Consider the following 25,650-nt stretch of genomic DNA (forward strand, 5'->3'; position numbering starts at 1 on the left):
TACCACATCTCACAGCAATCTCAGTACCAGGGTATAGTTCAGACATCAAATCGATCAGATTTGGTGGCACCCCACAAAGACCAAGAATCCTCCAGGGGGCATGCTGATTCACGGAAACGAATGCTTTGCAGAGATCAACATAGGCTGGGTGCAGCCTCTGCCGAAACTCTCGTCTGCGTTTGGTGAGGACCTGAAGATCAAGGATACGGTCAATCGTTGACCTCTTTGGTATAAAGCCTGACTGCTCTGGACGCTGGTGCTCAAGCAGATGGTGGCGAACCCTATCAAGAATTATCCGAGCAAAGACCTTGCCCGGCACTGAGAGCAGCGTCAACCCTCAGTAGTTGTTGCAGTCTTGGCGATCACCCTTCCCTTTCCAGAGAGAAACAACAAGGCCCCTCTTGCAATCAGTTGGGATGATGCCTGTGTTCCAGGCAGAGCACAGAGCTGCATGCAACAACATGAGTACAGCATTTCCACCAGCCTTGAGAAGTTCAGCATGGATGCCACAGATCCCTGGAGCTTTACGCCATTTCAACCGGTTCACCTCAGCCTGTGTTTCCACAAACAAAGGTGGACCACAGTTGATTGGATGATCAGCAATAGGGATAGTAACACCCCTGACGTGCAACTCAACAGCTCGTGGGTCAGGCTGGTACAGCCGCTCAAAGTAACCGGCCCAACAAGTCTTCACTTCGGACTCCTCTGACAACAGCCCACCATCCTCCACTCTAACTACAGTACACCGAGGCACGGGCTTGGAAGAACGCAATGTGTGAATTCCCCTGTAAGCAGGACAAGAATCACTTGACCACAGGTGATTCCTTGCACATAGGCCTCCTTGTCCACCCTTAGTGCATGTACAGCTTTACGCCTCAGCTCCCTGAACAGCTCAGCTCTGCCATTCAGCCTGGCCCTGCGACTCTGGTCAATGGTGTCCAGTGTCCCTTGAGAGAAAAAATTATTCTTCACCCGATGGTGAGTTCCAAGACATCCACCGGCAACATCAAGGACGGTGGTCTTAAAGTCACTCCACAACTCTTGATGATTTCTCAAAGCACCCAGATCCTACAAATCCCCACTCAGCTTGTTTGCAAACTCCTCAGCTACCCTCTCATCCATGAGCTTGCCAACATCCAGCCTCGGCTGGGATGGTACCATTCTCCTGAATTTAAACTGCAACTTCAGAGTTGCTCCCACAAGCCTGTGGACGGTATTGAGGAACTGAGCACTCCAGTAGACCCTGCAGTTCTGGATCATCCTCCAGCGACCATCAACGAGCACATGGTCAATCTCCTTTGCCGCACCGCCAGCGTTGGAATATCAAGTCCAGCTACGATCCTGTTGATGCTGAAACCATGAACCAGCCACCCTAAGTCAATGACTTCTTGAAAAGTCAAGGAACTTAGTGCCATTCAGGTTCACAGTTCCAGACCCACGGGGACCAATACACGTCTCATAACCCTCCCTATCAGTTCCAGTCGATGCATTGAAATCCCCCAAGACTAGAAGTGTATCTCACCTGGGGCACTGATCAACCACAGACTCGAGTGTGGCATAGAATGCGTCCTTCACCGTGAGATCACTCGCCTCAATCAGAGCATATACAGAGACCAGGGAAACGACACCCAAAGAGTGACGAATCCTTCGTCTCATATTACTCTTGTTGACCGGTGTTACCTCAATTATCATTGGAGTCAACTTATTGGACACAACTACAGCAACTCCTTGGGCATGGTAACAATCCGAGCGACCAGACCAATCATAGGTGTAACCACTCGTCATGATCTCACTGCAATCCTGTCTCCGAACCTCAGAGAGTGCTGCAATACCGATGTTCAAACGCTTGAGCTCAGATGATAACAGAGACAGGTGATCATCCTCTCTTAGGGATAGGACATTCCAGGCACCCACCCGAAGGGACCACCTCAGGTTAACCCAAGGAGACCGCCGTCTGGTGGACAGCACCTCAGCACCACTCTGCCACACACCACTGCAATCTGACCCACGAAGTTTACCCCATGCTTTTCTTCCCATCAGGGAATGGGGGCGCCGAAGACTTTGCCCCAATCCCATCATCCGGTGAGCTGCCCTGCGAAGGGAATCTGCACCAGGAGGTACTCCCACAGAGTGGGTTTTCAGATTTCTTTGCGTTTTTGTGTTTTGCGGAGTGAAGGCTTTTACGGTGGCCAGAGTGCAAATCCTGCCACCAACCTCCTAATAAGAAGTAACCCAACTGCAGGAGGACGTCTGCAGACACAGTTGGGCACTAGATATGGTTGGCTGTTGACTCACAAGGAGCTCCTCCACCCTTTGACAGGTTTTGTTTTTCATCCTGCTGGGTGTCCATATCCAAACACCCTCCTCACCAGAAAACCTGGTGGGGGAGACGGTTTGGTTACCGACAACCTGACCATGAAACAGGTTAGTACAGGTTTACATGATACCTGTAGCAAGTCACAGATCTAATCTGGGCTGAACCGACAATAGGTGAACAAGAATGTGAACATTCAAGTAGGTTGCAACGGAACTCCAAAGTGCCACATAATATGCTCTACGTTCAAGAGTATTTGGGTTGCAGTAGCTGAAGGAACACAGCAAGAAGACATGTTGCATCCTGCAATATATCATGGGCTGGAAGATCAACCTATCTGCCACGTTTGTTCTGAGGCAAGATTGGAAGAAAGAAAAAATTCCTTGTACCTGTCGACATTGAGATGTTGCTTAAATTCCAAATGGTGAACCCATATGGCCACGAGGACTCAGTCACATCGCAGCAATCGCTGACAGTGCGAACGATATTGTTGTGATTTTCCCATCTTGGCAGAATGTGCTTTGAGAACTTGTATGCTGATCTGGTCTGGTTCCTTTGCTGGGATATGCTCTGCACAGAGTATGGTCCCAATAGATGGATGGATGGATGGAACGTTCTCATATTGTATGGCCCTCCTTTTTCTTCTTCTCTTCTCCCCCCCTCCCCCGTCCCCTTCTTCTCTCGACCATGCAATTTTGTTTCCTTGAATCACGTTCTCCTCTCCACACCCTTTTAAAATAGTGAGCCATCCCCATCTCATATTATCCCATATTCCTATTCCTGATCTTTACTAATCACACTGACTTGCCTGTCCACCCACACTTTATACACATTTCCCTTGTTTGCCAGCTTTTCCTCGCTGCTTACATGTTCCTTCCCTGCTCAAGAGTCTACTCGGCCCCCTCGTCTGGTCCGTTCGTCCCTGCTTCTGCTGCCCATATGCGTGTTGGTTCCTTCCCCGTTTCTTCGTCATCCATATTGTATGCCAACTCCCTTTGCTCCATCATTGCGTCAACATCACCCCTCTATCATTCAGCTCTTGCATGAACTTCAATCTCTTGTAAATGCAGATAAATATGAAAGGAAATCTCGATTGTGAGCAAATCCAGGCAGGATAAAGCTCTGACGTAAACCTTGATTGCATTGAATTTGGAGGACTATCCGTGGCAATGAGTGGCCAACGTATCCCAACAAATGGCAGTTCACGTCACTCTGTGCGGCACAAGAACAGTTTTTTTGTATTTTTTTTTTTTAACGAACCTTGATGCAGTGTTGTCATAAGGTGTTCAGACGACATTGAATTTCATCAATGCACTTGTGTTTTCATTAGGAGCCTGTGAGGGAAGGAGCGCCAGCTGTATGGAGAAAAAAAGACAGACTTCCAGCAATCACAAAGTCGTGGCATATGTACATGTGCAATGTGAGTCTGGGACGCTCACTTACACCCAGCGACTTTGACCACTCAACCTTGTCACCATCTTTACTACTGGTAGTCATTTGCATTTGGTCTTGCTCATCAACCAAGGTTTCTTTTCTGCTTCCTGGGTACGATATACTGTCGGGAATATGTCCGTAAATTGCAAATGACCTTACTTTCAGGACACTCAATACTTCGGAGGTATCTACTCATATTGCAATGTATTCTTACCTTTTTCATGATAACATAGCTCTTCCGTATGCTGAACGGTACAGGTATTACGGCAACGAAAACATTTCATTGTTATCGTGAAGGTAATACCAACACGGACATTAAAAGCAAGGGATGGCGATTGTTAGGGTAGATCAGAGGTTGTGACACTCACCTGGGTGAGTTTTGGTCTGGGTTTGATTCACAGCCTGACTATAAGTTGTCATCCGGGTGTTTCGCAAGGAAGAGCGTTGCATTACTAAGTCTCACTTCCCTCGGATCGGATCTTACACTGGGGACCCAAACCAGCGCAGCCGCGTTTGCACTTCGATCCCACGTACCTTTGGCAGGAAATTTAAAGACAGGTAAAATGGTTATACGGAACAGTAGTTACATTGAGGACAGTATTTATAGTGGCAGCCTCTTCTTTCTCGCGCATTGAACCCTTGTCTAACCTCACTGTAAGTACTGTATGATTATAATCGTTAACACTTTTATTATTCCAAACACGACTTGCATTTCCAAGAAATGTACAACTGCCCGTACGTAGAGCCTGATGTTTTTCACAACAGCTGAGAAGCTGACGGAACAGGCAAGCGGCTCAAATCGACAAGCAAACTGAAAAGCATGACTAACTCTTGGTTTCAGAAAAAAATCAAATGCACGGATTAACTAACCAGGAGAATACGAGTGTTTTATCGTTCCATAATGGTAACCTTATTGAAATGTTTTAAACCCGTGCATGAAACGCAAAGCGGGTTAAGCATTTCGTTCAGTCTGTCTGTCTGTCTGTCTGCAGATGTCAGTCTATGATTGAGGAACAACTTAATCTCAATTTACAATACTATATTTTGAACTCTGTAGAACACGAATCGGACCATGAAACAGACCATGAATTGGAACACAAACCTGCATAGCAGTACTTTGGCTCTGAATTCAGCAAATTGTACGGAATCTCGTCCAGATTGCGCATGCAAACAGAGGTGGAAGGTGTTTTTTTTTGTTTCTTTGTTTTTTTTTTTAACTCCGTCTGCCTGTCAAACAAGATTGAAAATCATTCCAAACAGGAAACTTTCCGTTTTTAGGGACATCGTAAAGGACACAAACAACAGGCATGAATAACTAATTTAACGTGTTAATTAAGGTGCTGTCAAAGAAGGTGCTTTAACAGCTCCTTTTGCAGAGTAAGCCATAAAGACCGTACACTTCCGATATTTTTTTTTCCCTACACCCTTTAAAACTTTTTATTTTATTACCCTCTCCGAAGGATTCGAAGGGGGTATTGCATTTGGGTCTGTCTGTTTGTTTGTTCGCACAGAACTTTCGTGTTTTTCTCTGCAACCACTTGTCGGATTGAGACAATTTTCACCATTGGTGCGACTGGGCTATTCATGGACATTCATCTTTTTGTTTCGCAGTCACTCCAGTGTAGCTTTGACTGTGTGCTTCAGGTCGTTGTCATGCTGAAAGGTGAACTTCTGTCACAATTTCAGCTTTCTTACAGAGAGCAGCAGGTTTTCCTCGAGGATTTTTTCTGTATTCTGCTCCATCCATTTTCCCTTCTATCCTGACAAGTGCTCCAGTCTCTGCTGATGAGAAACATCATGATGATGTGATGCTGCCACCAACGTGCTTCACAATCGGGATGGTGTTCTTTGGGTGATGTTCTGTGTTGGATTTTCACCAAATGTAACGTTTTGCATTTTGGCCAAAAAAGTTCCATCTAGGTTTCGTCAGACCACAAAACTTTTTGCCACATTCCTTCAGAATCTCAAAAGTGTGTTTTTGCATATCTCAAATGGGACTCAAGGTGGGCTTCTTTGAGTAATGGCTACCTTCTTGCCAGCCTACCGTGCAGGTCAGATCTGTGGATTGCTTGGGATATTGTTGTCATATGCACGCAGTGACCAGTCTTTGCCGTAAAGGCCTGTAGCTGTTTCAAAGTTGACATTGGCCTATTGGTGGCCTCTCTGATCAGTCTCCTAGTTGCTTAGTCATCCATCTTGGAGGGATGGCCCGGTGTAAGCAGGATCGTGGTGGTACCATTTGCATTACACTTCTTAATGATTGTCTTGACTGTGCTGCAAACAAAAAGATAAATGTCCTTGAGTGGCCCAGTCAGAGCCCTGACCAAAATCCAATCGAAAATCTGTGGCATGACTTGAAGATTGCAGTCCGTCAACACTTCCCACAGAACTTGACTGGGTTTGAACAGTTTTGTACAGAGGAAATATCACGCAATCAAGGGGTGCAAAGTTGGTAGAGACCTATCCCAATAGACTCACAGCTGTAATTTCTGTCAAAGGTGGTTCCACCAAGTATTAACTAAGGGGACGGTGGACACTGATCCAACCAAGATATTCTAGTTTTGTATTTTTAAGTAATTCTCTGAAATTTGTGGAATTTGTTTTTCACTTGGAAGTTGTGGGTTACGATGTGTAAATAAAGGTAGAAAAAGTCTGATTTAACGCAATTAATTCCAGGTTATAAGCCATAACGCAACAAAAGGTGAACATTCTAAAAGGGGGTGTAGACTTTCTATCGACACTTTATTACGTGCATTTATAATTGGCACACATAAAATATCATATTATGGTTATAATGGTTTATTCACCCACCCCTTAGAAAGTAAACACTCTGCTGGCCTTCTGAGGCATCGGGGTTAGTTTTGGACATGTACACGCACGTTAATGAGCATAAGCTCTTGCAGCAAGCAGTAGGTTGTCATGTACGTACATTATTAAGCAGTCCAAGGGTGAACAGCCAATTTTCACGTCCTAATGAACGTGAACATCAGTATAAGTTTACACCTTTGTCTCCTTTTTGTAGGAAGTGATCCAGGATTTCCAGGCGACCGTATTGCAAGTGTCAGACTCTCCCTACGACGAGCAGTAAGTTGAGAAGAAGAGAGTGATTAAAAAAAAGAACAAGTTTTTAATGCTATTTATTTATTTAAAAAAAACAATAAAATACTGTACAGTACTGTATATAATTTTAATATACTTGACAGCAGCTGGTGAAATCATTTTACTCTGAATTCCAAGAGAGAAAGTCTTGAGTCGAGACACGTTATGTGATTTATTTACCTTATTTCATTAATAACCCGTCCAGATCTGCCGCCCAAATGCCCACGATGCATTTCGAGTTCACCAACGGGTATAACTGTGACTTTGGTGCCGAGAGACTGAAAATTCCAGAAGGCCTGTTTGACCCATCCAACGTAAAGGTAGAAAATGATTATTTGCCGCATTTTCACGCAAAAAAAAAAAAAAAAAATATATATATATATATATATATATATATATATATATATATATATATATATATATATATATATATATATATTTTTTTTTTTATCCCACACCAACAGCAAATTTTCAATATCACAACTAACATCAGCTCTCATGCTATTCCTTAGTCTCTGTGGTACGTGATGATTTATCTTGATTAAGGTATTGTAACGTCACTTGCATACGTTCATCACTACCTGAAGTGAGGATGACGACAATGGCTGAAAAATTTTGTTATTAAAGAGCATGCTAAGGTGGAATTAGTCAGGACAGAGGGCTCAGGCCCATTGTGTAATCGGGGCCACCGAGGCAACTTACTGTTGTAGTCGCATAAGAGTCCATCTTTATATTGAGTACACAAAAGTGTTGAAATTGATGACTCCCCACCTCTCATTCCCCCCAACTTGTATTCCACATACTTGTATCTCTTCCCTTTCTTCCTAAACTCCGATATCCTCCTTTGTTACACTGATCAGAGGCTCGTGGTGGAGCTTGTACATAAATTGCTTGCAAGAGAAAGACATTTATAAATATGATCATCATTATATATGAATTACAAGGAAATCAGTGGACGCGAGACAAATGAAGACAGTACAGTAAAATGTCAGTGCATTGGGACGTTCCCTCTACCAGCTATTTTTGGCCAATTGTATGAAGTGCCAATTTGTTAAGTTTATGATATCATGTGCCAACATTGGCAATTCCAATGTTATGATGTAATAACCAACATGTTGGTCATTAATATAATTGGCCAGGAATAGCTGCCAGAAAAGATATCTCAGAATTCCCATTTCTCCATATTTAGAATTGAACCTGGGATCCCAGGATCATGAGCCATGGGTTCACATGTGAACACAAAATGGTCCAACATTTTCCTCCATGCCTGGTGTTGGCTTCATGGCTAACAGTGGTGGGCTTGGGATCCTTGGGTCCGGAGTTCAAATCCTGCTTGGCTGTTGAATTAATACCAGGTGGGGTTGACTCAGCCTGTCATCCTTCTGAGGTCGGCAAAAATGAATGCCAGCTTGCTGGTATCCTATGTTGGAGTGGTGACCCATCCAGAATTGTGCACAATAGCCCAGGAGACTGCTTAGACAGCACCAACACTGCACAGAGTATAGTCCTGATGAATGGATTTTCCTCCTTACCTTCTCCCTGTCTCTTTCCTTTTCTGAAATTAACTTTTCTCCTTTCAACTGTCCTTCGTCTCTCGTTGTGCCAGTAAAGCACTCAGCTCAAAGCACTAAGCATCATAGTAATGTAAAATCGGGATAGCCTCGACGTATGCACACTCACCTCTGAGCTGTCTCGCCCAGATATGAATCTCAACCCAACTATAAACCGTCATCCCTGGTGTTTCGCAGGCAGGGTGATTCATCAATGTATGTACCATCCCTCGGAAGGACGTTGGACTGGGGCGGCCTGTCTGCTAGCGTTAGTACACGTTAAAGATCCCACAGTGTCCTTCACGAAGAGTAGGTGAGCCATCACTGTGACACCCTTGGCAAATTCCAAATTCCTGTAGCAAGTGAGTTCTGGGAAGGCAATAGCACACCACACAGCATACCGCTTACCAGTAAATTGCTCTGGCAGCATCAATGTTCTGTAAAGAGTATGGTATAGTCAACATAATCATGGTCATACAATATGCACACGGACAATTATCTTATGAGGTACATTCAATTTCCAAACGCAGAATGGCTGCAACATTCTCGCACTGAATTATTATAACATTGAGTAAGAATGAAAATAAATAGTAATAATAATGCATTATATGTTTAAACAATCAAATTGTTTCCCTTGTTGAAAGTTTGAGTAGAGCAAAACCTTCCACCTCTCCAACCCCCACATTTCCTGGGCAGTGCAGATATAATGAATTCGTTTCCAGTGTGGAGGCTTCAGTTACGTTTGAATGTTTTACGTTAAGGCTTATGGCAACCCTCGACTCTGATTCTGCGAATGGATCGGATGGCATCGGCTCACGTGTCTGAAAAACCTGCTCTGCTGCTCTTGCACATCCTCTCTCTGCCCTTTACACCCTATAATTTGTCCAAGGTAATCACCCATCTGCTTGGAAATCCACCAACATCACTGCACTACATAAAAAAGTAGAGAAAAAAACCAATCGCCTTAAATACACACCTATTAGCTTACTTCCAATCATCAGCAAGGTCATGGAATCCATCACTGCAGATGATATGAAGTCATTCCTTTTGTCCGATGCCCTCATCTTAGATCAGCAATTTGGATTTAGACCAGGTCACTCTTCTAAACCAGGACGAGCTGCTCCTACTCTCCCAACAATGGATGGAAGCCCGCAATGTCAGACTTGAGATCAGGGCCGTCTCTCGAGACGTATGTCGAGCTCTCAAAACTCTCTGCCTGTGGCATCCGAGGCCAACTCCATACACGGCTTTCTGACTTCCTGTACTCCCATAACGAACACGTGGCTCTCAATGGAATCCTTTCATCTCCTCTCCCTGTCAAGGCTGGAGTGCCCCCAAAGCAGTGTTCTGAGTCCAGTCCTATTCCTAATCTTCATACATCAGGTCAGGTCAGGAAGGGAGCATGCGCCAGAGCAGCGTGTCGCTGCGGACCCCCCACTCTTTGATGATAGGAAGAAAACCACAGAGTAACCTTCCCAGGTCAGATTGCAGTAGTGTGTGTCAGGGTGGTGCTAAGATGTCGTCGTCTTCATAAATGATCTCTCTGATTCGATCTCTGAGAAATTCCCTTTGTCAATTTACTGATGACCTCACCCTCTGCCATGATATCTCTCATCCTTCAGAAAAGCAGGCAGCAGCCTCTCCCCTCTCTTCAGACCTTGAAAAAAAAAATCACAAGATGGTCAAACACTTGGAATATGTCTTTCAATCCTGACACATCTCACCCTCTCTCTGAAAATCTCTCTCTGAAAGGACCAGATGGCAAACCCTCCCATCTACTTTATTCACAAGCCTCTTGAGGAAGTTCAGTCACTCAAACTCCTGGGTCTCACTATCAGCCATGATCTTTCTTGGGCAAGCCAAATTTCTAAGTTGGCCTCCAAAACCAGTCACTGACTGGGTATCCTCTGTCATGCAAAGTCCTTCCATGGCACACCTGAACTCCTATCCACCTACAAGGCCTTCATCCACAGCATGATGGAGTACTGCTCTCGCCTCTGTGCTGGCGCCCCTACCTCACTCCTTGCTCAGCTTGACACCGGGGAAACCAAGGCCTTCAAGATTATTGGAATCTCCCGCGATGAGACCGAGTCTATAGACTTATCACTTTCCCACCACAGACAGGTCAGTGGTCTCTCTGTCTTCTAACTCCTCCTTTCTGGTCTTGCACCCTCTGCTCTTTTGGTATTTTGTTTCCTCCCTTCTTCGCAGGGTGCATGAAATCCACCATCAACCCACTTCCGGTGAAACTCCCAAAATCCAGAATCAATGCTCACCTCCACTCATTCGTTCCTCTTTTTTTTCCCCCTCCTGTGAAGCCAACTTCCACATTCTCTTCAATCCCATTCTTTCCCTCCAGGTCTTCAAAACAGCTGTTCACCACCATCTCAGATCACCCCCCCATCCAAAACCTTGATCTTTTCTAGCCCTGTTAACCCTCCCTTCCCAAGCTCGAGCCCACCACCTTCCAAATTTTTAGTATTTCCTCTGAGAGTTTACTTCTGCATCCCTCATTCCTCCACACACCCATTATTTGTGCAAGTCTCCCTGTCTTTTGTTCTTCAACACTGCCCCCCCCCCTTCCTCGTCCTCTATCTCTCTACTGCTCCTTTTGTTCTATTGCACCTTGATCCATTCAGTATTCTAGCTCTTCCACAAGTCTTGACTCTATATACAAAAAAAGCCATTATCAGCTATCACATTGTTATTGGAAATAAATAATCTAGCGCATACTTCTTCACAATGTGGCACTTTTATATCGTTCAAAGTACCTTTTGACTTTCTTTTTTGGCTTTTATGAGCATGAGATATGTCTGTAAGTATCCACTGCAAAATTATCACCTTGGACCTTTATACAAACCCATTTGCTTTTTGATTAATCACATCCATCCTCGCTCTAAGATCTAATCCATTGTTCTTTTCTGCCTGAGCATGCAGGGTCTGACTGGCAACACCATGCTTGGCGTTAGTCACATTGTCAGCACCAGCGTGGGAATGTGCGATATCGACATACGACCGGTATGCCATGAATGTGTGCACTTTGTGTGGAGGATGACGAAGCAGAAACAAAGGGAGATGGAAGAGCAGGATATGTAGAAACAAGCTCAAATGAGCTAAGATCCTCGTCCTCTTAATGATGACGTCATAAAAACGAATATGACGTCATTGTGATGTATCAGGTTTGCGATAAATTATATCTGTGCTAATGCCCGGCTTGATTCCCGCAAACAAAATTCAAACAGCTTGCCTAGTTTTGGAGATAATGGTATAGGCGATTTCCATTCGCGGCGATATTATGACGTCAACTTTTTTTCTAGGAAGAATTTCCAAAATCGGAGACGGTTACTGCCTGCGCGTGGGCTTTCTGCATATACATAGCAAGTTTCACGAAGATCCGATGAAAACTCTGGGTTGTGAAACAAAAAATGTCAAAAATTAGGAATGACGTCATAAAAATTGATATGATGTCATAGTGATGTATCATATGTGCGGTAATTCATCTCTGCTAATGCCGTGTTCGATTCCCACAAACAGAATTGAAAAAGCTTGCCTAGTTCCGGAGATAATTTTTTTAGGCGATTTCCATTAGCGGAGATATTTTGACGTCATAACTTTTGTTCTAGGAGGAATTTTCAAAATCGGAGATGGTTACTGTCTGCACAGGTTATTTTTACATATATACGCCAAGTTTCAGGAAGTTTCGATGAAAACTGTAGGCCGTGAAACAAAAAAAGTCCACAAGAACAACAACGTGAGTAAGACTTGGAGATCCTCCACGAGGATCTAAAAAAAACTATCTTCAGGACATAAATGATCCTTTGATGTCTTTCATAATGTCGTAGCCATCTGGGCTGGCACGCTGCCCAAGTTCTTTGCACCTTTTATCTTCTCTCTTATGTTTATTAGTTTTTATGAAATGTAAGACTTGAAAACTGTTGAGAAAGTACTTTAAAAATATTTATTACAGACACTGCAATGGCTGTAGTGAATATCAAATGACCACGCAAGGTTTGCGAAACATCACTTGGGTGAAAATAAAGACAGCCATTTTGTGTTGCGCTATTTGTTGCGCACTCTCGTGACTGAATAATATTGTGGCGTGTATGCCCCTCCCTCCCCCCCCACCCACAACCAATCGAAGGAGGGAATTGTACATACCATGAATTAATCCAGCGAATAGCCAAACAAAAAGGCTGAATTTAGGCGGCACGTACCCACGAGCGGTTGGGTAAAGTGCCCTTTTTATCTCGTGTGTCTAAACACATGTAATTATCCTAATAAGGGAGTGCCTTAATTGATTTACTTCCTTCCAGAGGTTCTGAATCAACCAAATTGGCCGATGCGGGAAAGATGGCAGGAATTTAACTCGCACAGGCTTCATCATATAAATATTTTCAAGTGTTTTTGTTTGTTTATGCGGGTTTTATTTATTTTTTTAGCATTTGTGTGTTTGTTTATGCGTTTACGCATTTGTACATTGTTCTTTCACGGCTGAACTGTAGCACATAGAGACCCCAAATTTTGGGTTTAGGTACTTCAGAATCTGGGCAAAGTTTTAAGCAAACATGCCTTGGCCTTGACGTCCATTTTGAGGCCGCTATAAGGTGTTTATTGGGATGTGGAGCAGGCAGTGCTGCTTATGGCCCGCAAGCAAAGGGTAACCACCATGAAGCCAATAACTCCATCGCTTCTCAATGTTCAACACATCCCAAAACCAATGCCAGGAAAAGTCAGGACTCACCCCTTACAGTTGAGATTGTCAGAGGGTCAGTGCTTCCTCTAGTGTGTACATGGAGGGGGGGAAGGCTTGCGGCATGGATTTGAGGGGTGCCTGGAATGTCTCCCTTTTCCTAGCCAGTTCAACACAAAAGACACGTGACAGGACATCCTTAACCTCTTTAGTCTAAAATGGACAAGGCCCATCTCTTGCACGGGCATATGCCAGACAGTGCCTTCCTTCCATGTATGTGCTGCTTCATGAGGATGAACATTACCGCACTGCGGTTGTGCACAGGTGTGGAACAGCACCAATACAACCAAATTGTGCAAATATATACATGTAAAATGCAAATACAAAACGACTGTCTTCATCCATGTTCAGTTGTCCCTAGCATGTGTCCTTAATACATGTTCAAATTCCTATAAACTACAAGAACACAAAAGGTGCTAAGGACGTAAATTCTAATGACAGAGCACCGCCCATCATTGGTTGTTATCTCCATATGCGGATTTCAGAAGGTGGAACGGAGTCCTGCCATGGCTCGAAGCATCCACCTCCATTTTGGTAAAGGTCACGATTCGTGGACCAAGCTGAAGTTTTCTTGTTCTCAAATTTTGTTCCGACCGCTCTTTCAAGGATTGTCACTGGGCCTCGGACAGCTTTCAAATGTAGTTTCTTTGTAGTAATATTCCCAGGAACGGTCTTTAAGAATTCTCCATTGTTCTTCTTCATCATTCCTGTTGCTTCAATCATCCCTGGTACAATTTTGGATCTCTTCAGCTTCCAAGATCTTTTGACTTCATTTTTGAGATCCTGGTATTTGGTCATTATCTCAATTTCTGCATTGGTTTTGCCAAAATCTCTGGGTACTGACACCTCAATTAGTAATTCCATCTTATCTTTCTTGTACCTCGGTACTATATCCAATTGCAATGCTTTGTTTTCTACGTATGTTCACGCTCGGTGTGATCATCAGGTCGTATGTGAGCATTACTTCCTTGTTTTCAATTATTGCTTTTGGTTCATGTTTCCATGACCATGTTCATGTTAATGTTCATGTTGGCTAACCCCCGCTTTAGCGGGGAAAATGGCCTTTAAATGCGTGTGTGTGTGTGTGTGTGTGTGTGTGTGTGTGTGTGTGTGTGTGTGTGTGTGTGTGTGTGTGTGTGTGTGTGTGTGTGTGTGTGTGTGTGTGTGTGTGTTTATATGTGTTGTATATTTCATGCATCTCTCAATGTTGATTGCATAGATAAAGTTTTATTTTAAAATTATTAAAGATGTGCCAGTTATTACTTTTTTTTTTTTGGCATTTGACCTTTTGACCCCACCCTAGGGGGCGGGTCCAAAAATAACTGCTCTTGCAGCTTCTTGCTATGTGGTGGTTATAACTAGCAAGTTTGGTGAATTTCTACCCAACTGTTTAAGAGGAGATAGCGTGACTGACGGATAGACGGAGCCGATTATAATATCCCCCGTTTTGTTTTTTTTTTCAAAAAGTGTTGGGATCTGACTTTTGCCATGGCACTTTTTAGCCATCCGAGTGTTGCCATGGCACTCGGTAGAGCGTTAAGTATCTTCTTTATGCAGAGCTAGTTCCTCATTTTGTCATTTTCATGAGACTTGCAATAGCTGCAACAATGTGAAATAAGTCATGCACAAGTCAAAGGTTTTCCCAATCTGAGATGATGATGTTTAAAAGGTTGTATTGTGCTGCCTGGGTTGTTTACGTTTTGTTCCTTTTTGCCTGCATTTCCTCCAATAGGGTCTGTATGGAAGTGTTATTGCGACAGGAGGCAACACTTTGCTTCAGGGCTTCACAGACCGTCTGAATCGTGACCTGTCGCAGAAAACTCCCCCGGTGAGGCAAACGGCTCATTTTGGTTTAAGTGGTTAAGTGGAAAGTTGCTGAAAGGGGCATATGCTAATCTGATCTGGCCACACACTCCTGGAGCAATTCGTCCGTGTGAACGCGTCAATAATTCCACAACAATAACACATTGGCATGATATTCGCCAACAATACGAGCCAGATCAGATCGAGCTTGTTGTCAGGTCAGGCCAGATCAGATCTGTGACTTGCTGTAGGTACCATGTAAACCTGTACTAACCTCTTTCATGGTCGGGTTGTCGGCGACTAAACTTTCTCCCCCACAAGGTTTCCTGGTAAGAAGGGTGTTTGGATATGGACACCCAGCAGGATTAAAAGCAAAACCTGTCAAAGGACGGAGGAGCTCATTGTGAGCCAACAGTCATCCGTATCTGGTGCCCAACTGTGTCTGCGGACGTCCTCCTGCAGTTGGGTTTCCTTTTTGTAGGAGGTTGTTGGCAGGATTTGCACTCCGGCCACGGTAAAACACTTTATTCAGCAAAACACAAAAAAACTGCAAAGAAAACTCAAAACCCACTCCGTGGGAGTACCTCAAGTACAGATGCCCTTCGCAGTGAAGCTCACCGGATGACGGTATTGGGGCAAAACCTTTGGAAGCTCCATTCTTTGATGATAGGAGGAAAAGCACGAGATAGCCTTCCTGGATCGAGTTGGGGTGGTGCTGAGGTGTCATCCAGCAGACGGTGGTCTCCTTGGGTTAACCTGAGGTGGTCGCTTCAGGTGGGTGCCTGGAATGTCCCATCTCTAAGAGAGGATGATCACCTGTCTCTCATCATCTGGGCTCCAGTGTTTGAACATTGGTATTGCAGCACTCTCTGAGGTTTGGAGACCGGATTGCAATGAGATAATGGTGGGTGGTTACACCTACTATTGGTCTGGTCGCCCGGATGGTTACCATGCCAAAGGAGTTGCTGTAGCTGTGTCCAATAACCTGACTCCAATGATAATTGAGGTAACACCGGTCAATGATCGTATTTTGAGACTGATGATTTGTCACTCGTTGGGTGTCATTTCCCTGGTCTCTGTATAAGCTCCGACTGAGGCGAGTGATCTCACCATGAAGGAAACATTATTTGCCACGCTCGAGTCTACGGTTCCCCAAGCGAGATACTCTTCTATTCTTGGAGGATATCAATGCATCGATCGACTGGAACTGATGGATGGTTATGAGACGTGTGTTGGTCCCCATGAGTGTGGAACAGTGAACCAGAATAGCACGAAGTTCCTTGACTTTGCAAGAAGTCATGGACTTAGGGTGGCTGGTTCATGGTTTCAGTGCCCACAGGCTCATCGCTGGACTTGGTATTCCAACGCAGGCGGTGTGGCAAAGGAGATTGACCATGTGCTCATTGATGGTCACTGGAGGATGATCCAGAACTGCAAGGTCTACCGGAGTGCTCAGTTCCTCAATATTGACCACAGGCTTGTTGTAGCAACTCTGAAGTTGCTGCTTAAATCCAGGAAAATGGTACCATCCGAGCTTAGGTTCGATGTTGGCAAACTCAAGGATGAGAGGGCTCCTTTTTTTTCTGTTTTTTTTTTTTAAGTCAACAAGTGGCACTGCTGTGGAGGTGCAAGGGCATTGGTTAGGCACGTCTGTAATGAATATTTTGGCAACAAGAAAACGAACTACATCTCCAATTAGAGCGGACGGTGGTGAGCTCTTGACAGAGGAGTTCGAAGGGAAGGCCCGCTGGGCCGGTTACTTTGAGCGGTTATATGAGGCTGACCCACCAGTTATTGAGTTGGATGTGGGGGGTGTTACTATCCCTTGTGCTGATCCTCCAATCAACTGTGAACCGCCTTCATTTGTGGAAACACAGGCTGTGGTGAATGACTTGAAAGGGGATAAAGCTCCTGGAATCTGTGGCATCCATGCTGAACTTCTCAAGGTTGTTGAATATGCTGTACTTGCGTCGTTGCATGAAGTTCTGTGCTCTGTCTCGAGCACAGACATAATCCCAACTGACTGGAAGAGGGGCCTTGATGTCCCTCTCTGGAATGGGAAGGGTGATTGCCAAGACTGCAACAACTACCGATGAGTGATGCTGCTCTCAGTGCCGGGCAAGGTCTTTGTTAAGATAATTCTTGATAGGGTTCGCCACCATCTGCTTGAGCACCAGCATCCAGAGCAGTCAGGCTTTACACCAAAGAGGTCAACGATTGACCGTATCCTTGCTCTTCGGGTCCTCACCGAATGCAGACGAGAGTTTCGGCAGGGACTCCTCGCAGCCTGTGTTGATCTCCGCAAAGCGTTCGATTCAGTGAATCGGGATGCCCTCTGGAGGATTCTCGGTCTTCGTGGGGTGCCACCAAAACTCATCGATCTGATGTCTGAACTATACTCTGGAACTGCGAGTGCTGTGAGATGTGGTGATACCATCTCTGACTTATTTCCAGCACCATAACCCATAACCTGTAAGTAAGAGGCTTGAGTTAGGTGCAGTTAAGGTGGGTATAAACGATTGTCGGTAGAGATGGGGGATATAGCAGCATCCTCGCTCTTCCATTCGCCTAACATGAGATGATATTGCCATGCTTGCTTTAAGTCCTGTGAGGAAAAGTGTGATTGAATAGTTTCTGGAAGGCAGTTCCACATATGGGAGAAAAGACGAACAAAAGAGTGGAAGTGAGCAGAAAGCTTCGATTTTGGGAGCTTAACTAGGAGGGTGTAATGGAGGAACATGTGTGTCTTGAAGGAGCTGGGGGCTGAAAGAGCAGAGGGAGCTAGACCAGAGGAGAGACAATTAAAAAAGAGAAACAAGACCACAACGTGTTTCTAATGTTGCAGAAACAGCCTTTATACTCTGGACTCACCATGGGAGATACCAATGGCATTGAGAGCTTTCAAGACAAAATAATTCAGGAGAAACATATGTGATGCTGGTGCATCAGCTGATAGGGAGGAGATGTACTCCATTGAGCTACAGAAAAAGGCCTTGAAGGAATGAGACATTTGGAACAATGGAGGATGCCGTCTGAATGAGACACTTGGAACGATGGAAGATACCGTCTGTGACTGGTTTTAGATGCCAGCTTTGCGATATAGTCAGCCCAAGAGAGGTCATGGCTGAGGTGAGGCCAAGTCCAAGGGAGTGAACCTCTTTCAGTGGCTGACCATGGAAATAGGTGGGTTTGTTTTGAAAATATGGGTGGGAGTTCAAAACAAACAGACAATGCGGAAACGGCGAAGGCCAAACCATGAAGCAATAAATTCTACATTCCTGTGACACCTTCAGTTGAACATCAGGCATGGACAGCCGGTTCGTGAATGACTGGGCAAAAAACGGTCAATGCCAAACCAAGAACCAATAAATTCCACATTCCTGCGACAACTTCAGTCGAACATCAGGCATGGACATTGAACAGCCTGTTTATGAATGACTTGGGCAAAAAAACCAAGACCTGCCAAGTACACATGGCTCAACAGAAATCAAAATATCTCGACAATGGAAAAGTTTTAAAATATTTCCACACTTGTGCTTATGGAGCCCTCATTATAGAAATAGCAACGAAGATGGTGTTTGTCACCTTTAAAATATGTAAATGTATGATGGATTTGACACTTACAGTGCCTATAGAAAGTCGACACTCACTTTCAAATTTTTCACCTTTTGTTGCCTTATATCTTGGAATTAAATTGCGTTAAATCAGACTTTTCCCACCTTTATTTACACATTGTAACCCACAACTTCCAAGTGAAAAACAAATTCTACTAATTTCAAAAAAAATAATTAAATATACGAAACTACAATGTTGTGTTTGTGGGGGTAGATGGAGGAATTTCAAAGGAAGGATAGGAGTGTACAGAGTTGCTTGGTCTGTGGACGTGTAGGAAACATATTGATGTAAATTAAGTAGGGAAACTGTGAGCTTAAGTGTTATGTGTCACCACATGGGGGTGGTGCTGTGTTAAATTAGGTAGGGGTTAAGGATAATTTCTCCCAGTATGTGATTGCCCCCGTGACCTTCTACATTTTTGCGTTTCAAGACCGGCGATAAAAAGGGCTCATGTCCTTAAAACAACAACTGAACTGCACGTCCAAGCAGGCAGAAAAACCACGTTCCTGGAGTGGATGATTGATGGGCATGACATCAGTGAGAGGAAGAGAGTCTCATGTTGGGCCACAAGAAGGCAGCGGACAAGAGAGTTAGCTGTCGAGAGAGACAAGAAGGCAGCGGAAAAGAGGTTCAGCAGTCGAGAAACAAAGAGAGAGCGGGAAGAGAGGTCGTGTGAGGTATGAGCTTGGAGACGGTCTCGTTTTCTGGCTTCCCCTCGACACGGTAAAGGAGGCTGCACGATTCTCGTGTTCGTGCTGAGGCGAACTGGTTCATGTGGTGGAGCAGAACGCTGGCCACTGACTGTTGGTTGGGTCATGTAAAGACCAGCCTCGAAGCCTTGTGTTGTGCCATTGGGGAAAGAGACTGCGCCATTTTTCAGTGCAGCGGCGTCGGCGAGGGCAATTGACGAAAGAAGTTGTACGGCAGTTCCTGAGCCCTGATGTTCAACATTGCCGCCCGAATTTCCTCCTGTACGTTCTCCCGCCCAGACAGTGGCCGGGCGCCATTTTGGGAGCATTTTCCCACGCAGTGACGAAGCGGTTTGGTGACTTTCAAGCTTCCAGAAACTCATCTCTGGGCACACAGCTGAGTGCTGGGATAAAGGAGGGATTTTACTTTTATTATTTTGTCCCCTTGTCTATCAAAGTCTGTGTGGAAGCACCTCAAAATTAGATGTAGTTTACCTCATGTTCCGTTTTGATTTTGACCCTTTGAATCATTACCATCGTAAATATTTGATTTATCTTCGTTAAGCCCCATATTTATTTACGTTGCTTGTGTTGTCTATTTGTCGTGGGTTCGAGTATAAACCCCTGTGCTGTGCTTCCATCCGTTACGTGCATTTGCTGCCCTCCCGTCCCGCGCGCGCCATAATCTCCGAGAATCTTGGCTGGAAGTCGCCAAGGGAAATTTTTGCCTATCCGTCCAGATAGGTTAAACCACCTGGACACGACAATATTTTGGTTGGATAAGTATCCACCCCACTGAGTTAATACTTGGTGGAAGTACCTTTGACAGCAATTACAGCTGTGAGTGTTAGGATCGGTCTCTACCAACTTTGCACACCTTGGTTGGGCAATAGTTTCCCATTCTTCTGTACAAAACTGTTCAATATCGGTCAAGTTACGTGGGGAGCGTTGATGGGCAGCAAACTTTAAGACATGACACAGATTTTCGGTTGTATTTACGTTATGGCTCTGAGTGGGCCACTGAAGGACATTTATCTTTTTGATCCTCAGCCACTCCAGTGTAGTTTTGGCTGTGTGATTTGGATCGACATGCTGAAAGGTGAACTTCCGTCCTAATTTCAACTTTCTTGCAGAGGGCAGCAGGTTTTCCTCTAGGATTTTTCTGTATTTTGCTCCATCCATTTTCCATTCTATTCTGACAAGTGCACCAGTCCCTGCTGATGAGAAACATCCCTATAACATGATGCTGCCACCACCATGCTTCAGAAGAGGGACGGTGTTCTTTGGGTGATGTGTTGTGCTGGGTTAGCGCCAAATGTAACGTTTTTCATTAAAGCCAAAAAGTTCCATCTTGGTTTTGTCAGACCACAAAACTTTTTGCCAGATGGCTTCAGTATCTCGAGTGTTTTTTTGCATACCTCAAATGGGACTCAAGGTGGGCTTTTTTGAGTCATGCCTTCCTTCTTGCCCCCTTACCATGCCGGCCAGACTTGTACAGTGCTTGGGATTTTTCCATAAAGTCACATCTTGTCACGTGCACACAATGACAGGTCTTTGCCATAAAGGCATGTAGCTCTTTCAGTGTTGCCATTGGCCTCTTGGTGGCCTCAATGATCAGTTTCCTCCTTGCTTGGTCATCAATTTTGGAGGGATAGCCTGATCTAGGCAAGGTTTTGATGGTATCATACACCTTCCACTTTTTAATGATAGTCTTGACTCTGCTCCAAGGGATATTCAAGGCCTTTGAAATATTTTTGTACTCATCCCCTGGGTGTGCCCAGAGATCAGGATCTGTGCCTTTCCACAACTTTTTCCCAGGGGTCTGTTGAAAGCTCCTTGGTGTTCATGGTTGAGTCTTTGCTGTGAAATGCACTACCCAGCAGAGGAAACTTTCAGGAACAGCTGATTATATTCTGAAATGATCATTACAATTTAATACAGGTGGAGGCCAATTAACTTGGTATGTGATTTTGAAGGTGATTTATTACACCTGGGATAATTTACAATTGCAATTTTTTGGGGGGTGGACACTTATCCAACCAAGATTTTCTAGTTTTGTATTTTTAATTAATTTTCTGAAATCTGTAGAATTTGTTTTTCATTTGGAAGTTGTGTGTTACGATGTGTAAATAAAGATGGAAAAAGTCTGAGTTAATGCAATTTAATTCCAGGATTAGATGTAAGGCAACAAAAGGTGAAACTTTTGAAAGTGGGGGGGGGAGGGGATGTAGACTTTCTATTGGCACTGTACACAGAATAAGTTTGCTCTCCTTTCTCTCTTCAACATATAAAACGAAGGTACAGCTATTGTGCTCATAACAAAGTTGAATTTTTTTGCCTCATTAACAGAGCATGCGCCTTAAACTGATCGCAAGCCCCAGCACCGTGGAACGCAGATTCAGCTCCTGGATCGGTGGCTCCATCCTTGCATCACTGGTGAGTTCAGAAGCTTATATTACGGGTTGGTTTGAATTCCAGAAACTAAATTTGTTTTTGGCTTTTTAGGTCATCTCTTCGAGCATGACCTAATAATATGGGTGTCGATGTCCTTCGATCCGTCCGTTCACAATAAAGTTGGAGCAGGAGATCTGGTCATAAGTGATCCTGATAGAGGTCGATGAGACGTACACGATGGTATGACTTTCAAGGTCAACGAAGGTCAAGGTCAAGGTCACGAGGCCTTTGAAGTTGCGAAAATGACGATTTTCAAATTCTATCTCCTCCGCCATTTCTCAAGCGATCTTGAATTTGATTATGGCATATGAATCTATGGGACAATATCTAAATTTGCTCAGGCTGGATTTTCGATATTCGCTTTCGTTTTCGTGTCACGTGACTTCAAAGTTGGCAAAAAATGCGAAAATGACGATTTTCAAAATCTATCTCCTCCGCCATTTCTCAAGCGATCTTGAATTTGATTGTGGCATATGAATGTATGGGACAATATCTAAATTTGGTCGGGACGGATTTTCGAATTTCGCTTTCGCGTCACGTGACTTCAAAGTTTGCAAAAACTGCCCGACCTTCAGGAGGCTATATATTCTCTACTGGGCATGGTAAAAGTTAGTGAATGGTGTCATTGCATAGCAGCTGACCTTGTATATTTATACATTTTCCGCCGAAGGTGCAAAAGTTTCAAAACCCGAAATGTAAACGTCGGCATTTATTTTCAAAATATAATTTAGTGCGCGCGCCAAAATGCCGAGTCATCTTTAACCAAACTGCGCAGTTCGAGCTGCACAGTAGAACTGCGCAGTAGTCTTCGGTCATAACTGAAAATTGAGAACTTGTGGTATTATAGAGATGACCGTCACCCCAACATGGGGGTATTTTTTTTTAATACTGTCTTTACATTGTCATAAGACTGGTTTTGGCTTAACAGTTAAGATGGCTGGTTTAAGATCTTTGGTTCTTGAGTTTGAGCCCCTGTCAACCCGTTAAATAACACCAGGTTGGTTGACTCAACCTCCTGGTGTGTGCCCTGGTTTAGAATAGGCACACCCTATCCCTGTGTGTCGTAAGAGGCAACTAAAGAGTTGGTGTCAGGAAGGGCATCTGGCCATAAAAAACATTTCCTCAAAAAGGGAGCCATGATATAAGATTGTCATGGGACCTGCAAGACTAACCCCCACTCCAGCAAGGAAAAATGGCCTTAAAATATGTGTGTGTGTGTGTGTGTGTGTGTGTGTGTGTGTGTGTGTGTGTGTGTGTGTGTGTGTGTGTGTGTGTGTGTGTGTGTGTGTGTGTGTGTGTGTGTGTGTGTGTGTGTGTGTGTGTGTGTTTTTTTTTTGATCCTTCTGTGGTCAGCAAAATGTCATCATCCTTCTGTGGTCAGCACAATGAGTACCAGTTTATGGGAAGAGGAGGCATTGCATCAGTGGCACAGCCTCGCTCCCACCAATAACACAACCATCAGCCACAAGCCAGATACGAAATAATAATAAGACATTGTCATCATGGTATATTCATTCTCCATATAATGCAAATCATTCATTTTTGGAAGTGACAAATCCTGTAACTGAATGATGTTTTTTAATGATTTATTTATTTATTTTAATTTTCTAAAGTCAGCAAGTGGTAGCACTGTAGAGGTGCAAGGGCATTGGATAAGCATGTGTGTAACGAAACACATCTGTTAATTGCACAGATTGCTTGAAGTGTTTTATTGATGAACACTCACATTGCCTTCATGCAGGGAACATTCCAGCAGATGTGGATCTCCAAGCAGGAGTACGAGGAAAGTGGGAAGCAGTGTGTTGAGAGGAAGTGTCCATAGAACATGCCAGACACATGCCATAGGAGGGCAAAGGGCTGGGTTAGTGGGAAGGGTGTGGGTAGGGGGAATGGGGAGCTCAAAATCCTTCATCACCACATTATTCCACCTAATAATGGCTAGCAGGTGATGAACCATGCTTGAACGTGTTGTGCTTGGAGCAGGCCCTTCCCTTCCAACCCTGGCGAATGTTAGTCACACCTCTTTGCAATGGTTCCAAATGAACGTGGCTTTTGCACAAAACGTGATGCAGAAACTTCCGGAAAGGATGCTTTTGCATTCAGGTCCTTCAGCGTACAATGTAAATGGAGACAATCGTTGTACTCGTGACATCTTCTGCAAGGCCACATACTGGCAACTATCCTCATTAACAAACACCATATGGTATTTTAAAATAGTGAGATATTGTAGATATATAGCTTTCATAAGAAAAAGAATAGCTGGACAATGGCCATTAAATGTTGAAGGTTAAGAACCGTTAAACTGTTAATCTTGTGCCAAACGGTGTCAGGAATACAGAAGGTATTCCCAAATGTTTGACGAGCTTCCTGTTGTTTAGAGGATGGTGTCACGAAGCGCTATCTGTACTGTGGTGCAAACTGCAAGCACCAATTAAATGTTGATTTAAACCCTCTTTAAGAACCACTCCCTTTCTTTCCTGACTTGTATACACAATCTCTGAGGTCTCCCTGGATCATCTCGAGTTGGATTTGCATGGGAAAGTAACGCGCAGTCTGAAACACCGCAATTTGTTCACCGAGGTGATTTTTAGTTGGAATTTTTTTTTTCACCCAACCTAACCCATTAAGGTATGCAATTAGGCATTTGCAGAATCTGATATGTTTTCATAAGGACTCTCGTGAGTGCAGAAAAATATTTTTGCTGCAAACAGTGAACGGTTTATACTCAATACCCCTGTTCTTCATTGCGTGGCCTACGAGCCACTGGCGGCCCCTGGTGGCCGAAGGTGTGATCTGGAATCATTGCTGGCCACTTCAGACAGTCCAGCGTTTTGTGTTGAACCATTCCTGGGTGCTTTTTGAAGTATGTTTGGGGTTATTGTCCTGCTGCAAGACCCATGACCTTCGACGGAGACCCAGATTTCTGACACTGGGTTGAACATTGCACTCCAAAATTCCTTGGTAATCTCCTGATTTCATGATGCCATGCAAACATTCAAGGCACCCAGTGCCAGAGGCAGCACAGCAACCCCAAAACATCACTGAACCTCCTCCACGTTTGACTGTCAGGAAGGTGTTATTTTCTTCGAAGGCTTCATTTTGTTTTCTGTAGACAGAGATGTGCTTTGCCAGAAATCTAATATGGTCTCATCTGTTCACAGGACATTCTCCCAGAAGGATTTTTGCAAACTCCAGTCAGGATTTTTTTTATGGGTGTCTCTCTCTCTCAGCAGTGGGTTCTTCCTGGGTCTCCTACCAACGAACCCCCTTTCATCGAGTTGGTGACGGATGGTGCGAGTTGAAACTATCGTACCTTGTGTATGAAGGTCAGCTTGAATTTTTTGGCAGTTGATTGAGGGGCTTTCTCCACCATTGGAACAATCCTTTGCTGCAATCTTCGATCAAGTTTTCCCTTGCGGCCATGTCCAGGGAGGTTGGCTACAGTGCCGTGGACCTTGAACTTCCTGATAACATTGCATACGGTGGGACACAGGAACATCAAGGTCTCTGGAGATGGACTTGTAGCCTTGGAGATTGTCCATCCATGCTGACCTCCTCAGACAATTCTCTGGTTTTCTTTCTTTTCTCCATGCTCATTGCAGAACACACACTGACACAAAACAGCAGAATGACTCCTTTTCTCTCTTCAAGCTGGTTGAATGAACGATTTTTATATTACAGGCACTTGTAACTCCACAGGTGAGTTCAAGTCCAGAGTAAAGGAGAATCACCTGCTTGAAATATAATTATTTCAAACAACTTCTAAAAGGTGCCAATAATATTGTCCGGGCCATTTTAGGATTTCTCTGTGGAATAACCTGAGATTTAGTAATTTTTTTCAGCTTTTTTTTTGTTTTGTTCCACTGCAAACCAAAGAAATACATTTGTGGATACCAATTTTTAATTTTTTTTATTTCAACAATTTTCTGGAAGAAATAGTGC

The 25,650-nt window shown here is 44.1% G+C and overlaps 1 protein-coding gene across 3 annotated transcripts in view; it reads left to right on the forward strand.

The window, feature by feature from the left end:
* The window catches only part of LOC147019042 (actin-like protein 6B), a 42,091-nt gene extending 17,930 nt beyond the window's left edge, over positions 1–24,161 (forward strand). For all 3 annotated transcript variants that reach the window (XM_085899232.1, XM_085899233.1, XM_085899231.1), the window contains exons 9-15: positions 3,645–3,734; positions 6,771–6,832; positions 7,053–7,167; positions 11,335–11,415; positions 14,880–14,975; positions 21,604–21,690; positions 23,450–24,161. In XM_085899232.1, coding sequence (XP_085755358.1) covers positions 3,645–3,734; positions 6,771–6,832; positions 7,053–7,167; positions 11,335–11,415; positions 14,880–14,975; positions 21,604–21,690; positions 23,450–23,530 — 612 coding nt within the window. In that variant the 3' untranslated portion in view covers positions 23,531–24,161. The remainder of the gene's footprint in view (positions 1–3,644; positions 3,735–6,770; positions 6,833–7,052; positions 7,168–11,334; positions 11,416–14,879; positions 14,976–21,603; positions 21,691–23,449) is intronic.
* Positions 24,162–25,650: the final 1,489 nt, after the last annotated feature.

The sequence above is a fragment of the Eptatretus burgeri genome, chromosome 10 (genome assembly GCF_056783735.1).
Source record: "Eptatretus burgeri isolate ZD-2024b chromosome 10, Ebu_testis_v1, whole genome shotgun sequence".
NCBI lineage: Eukaryota > Metazoa > Chordata > Myxini > Myxiniformes > Myxinidae > Eptatretus > Eptatretus burgeri.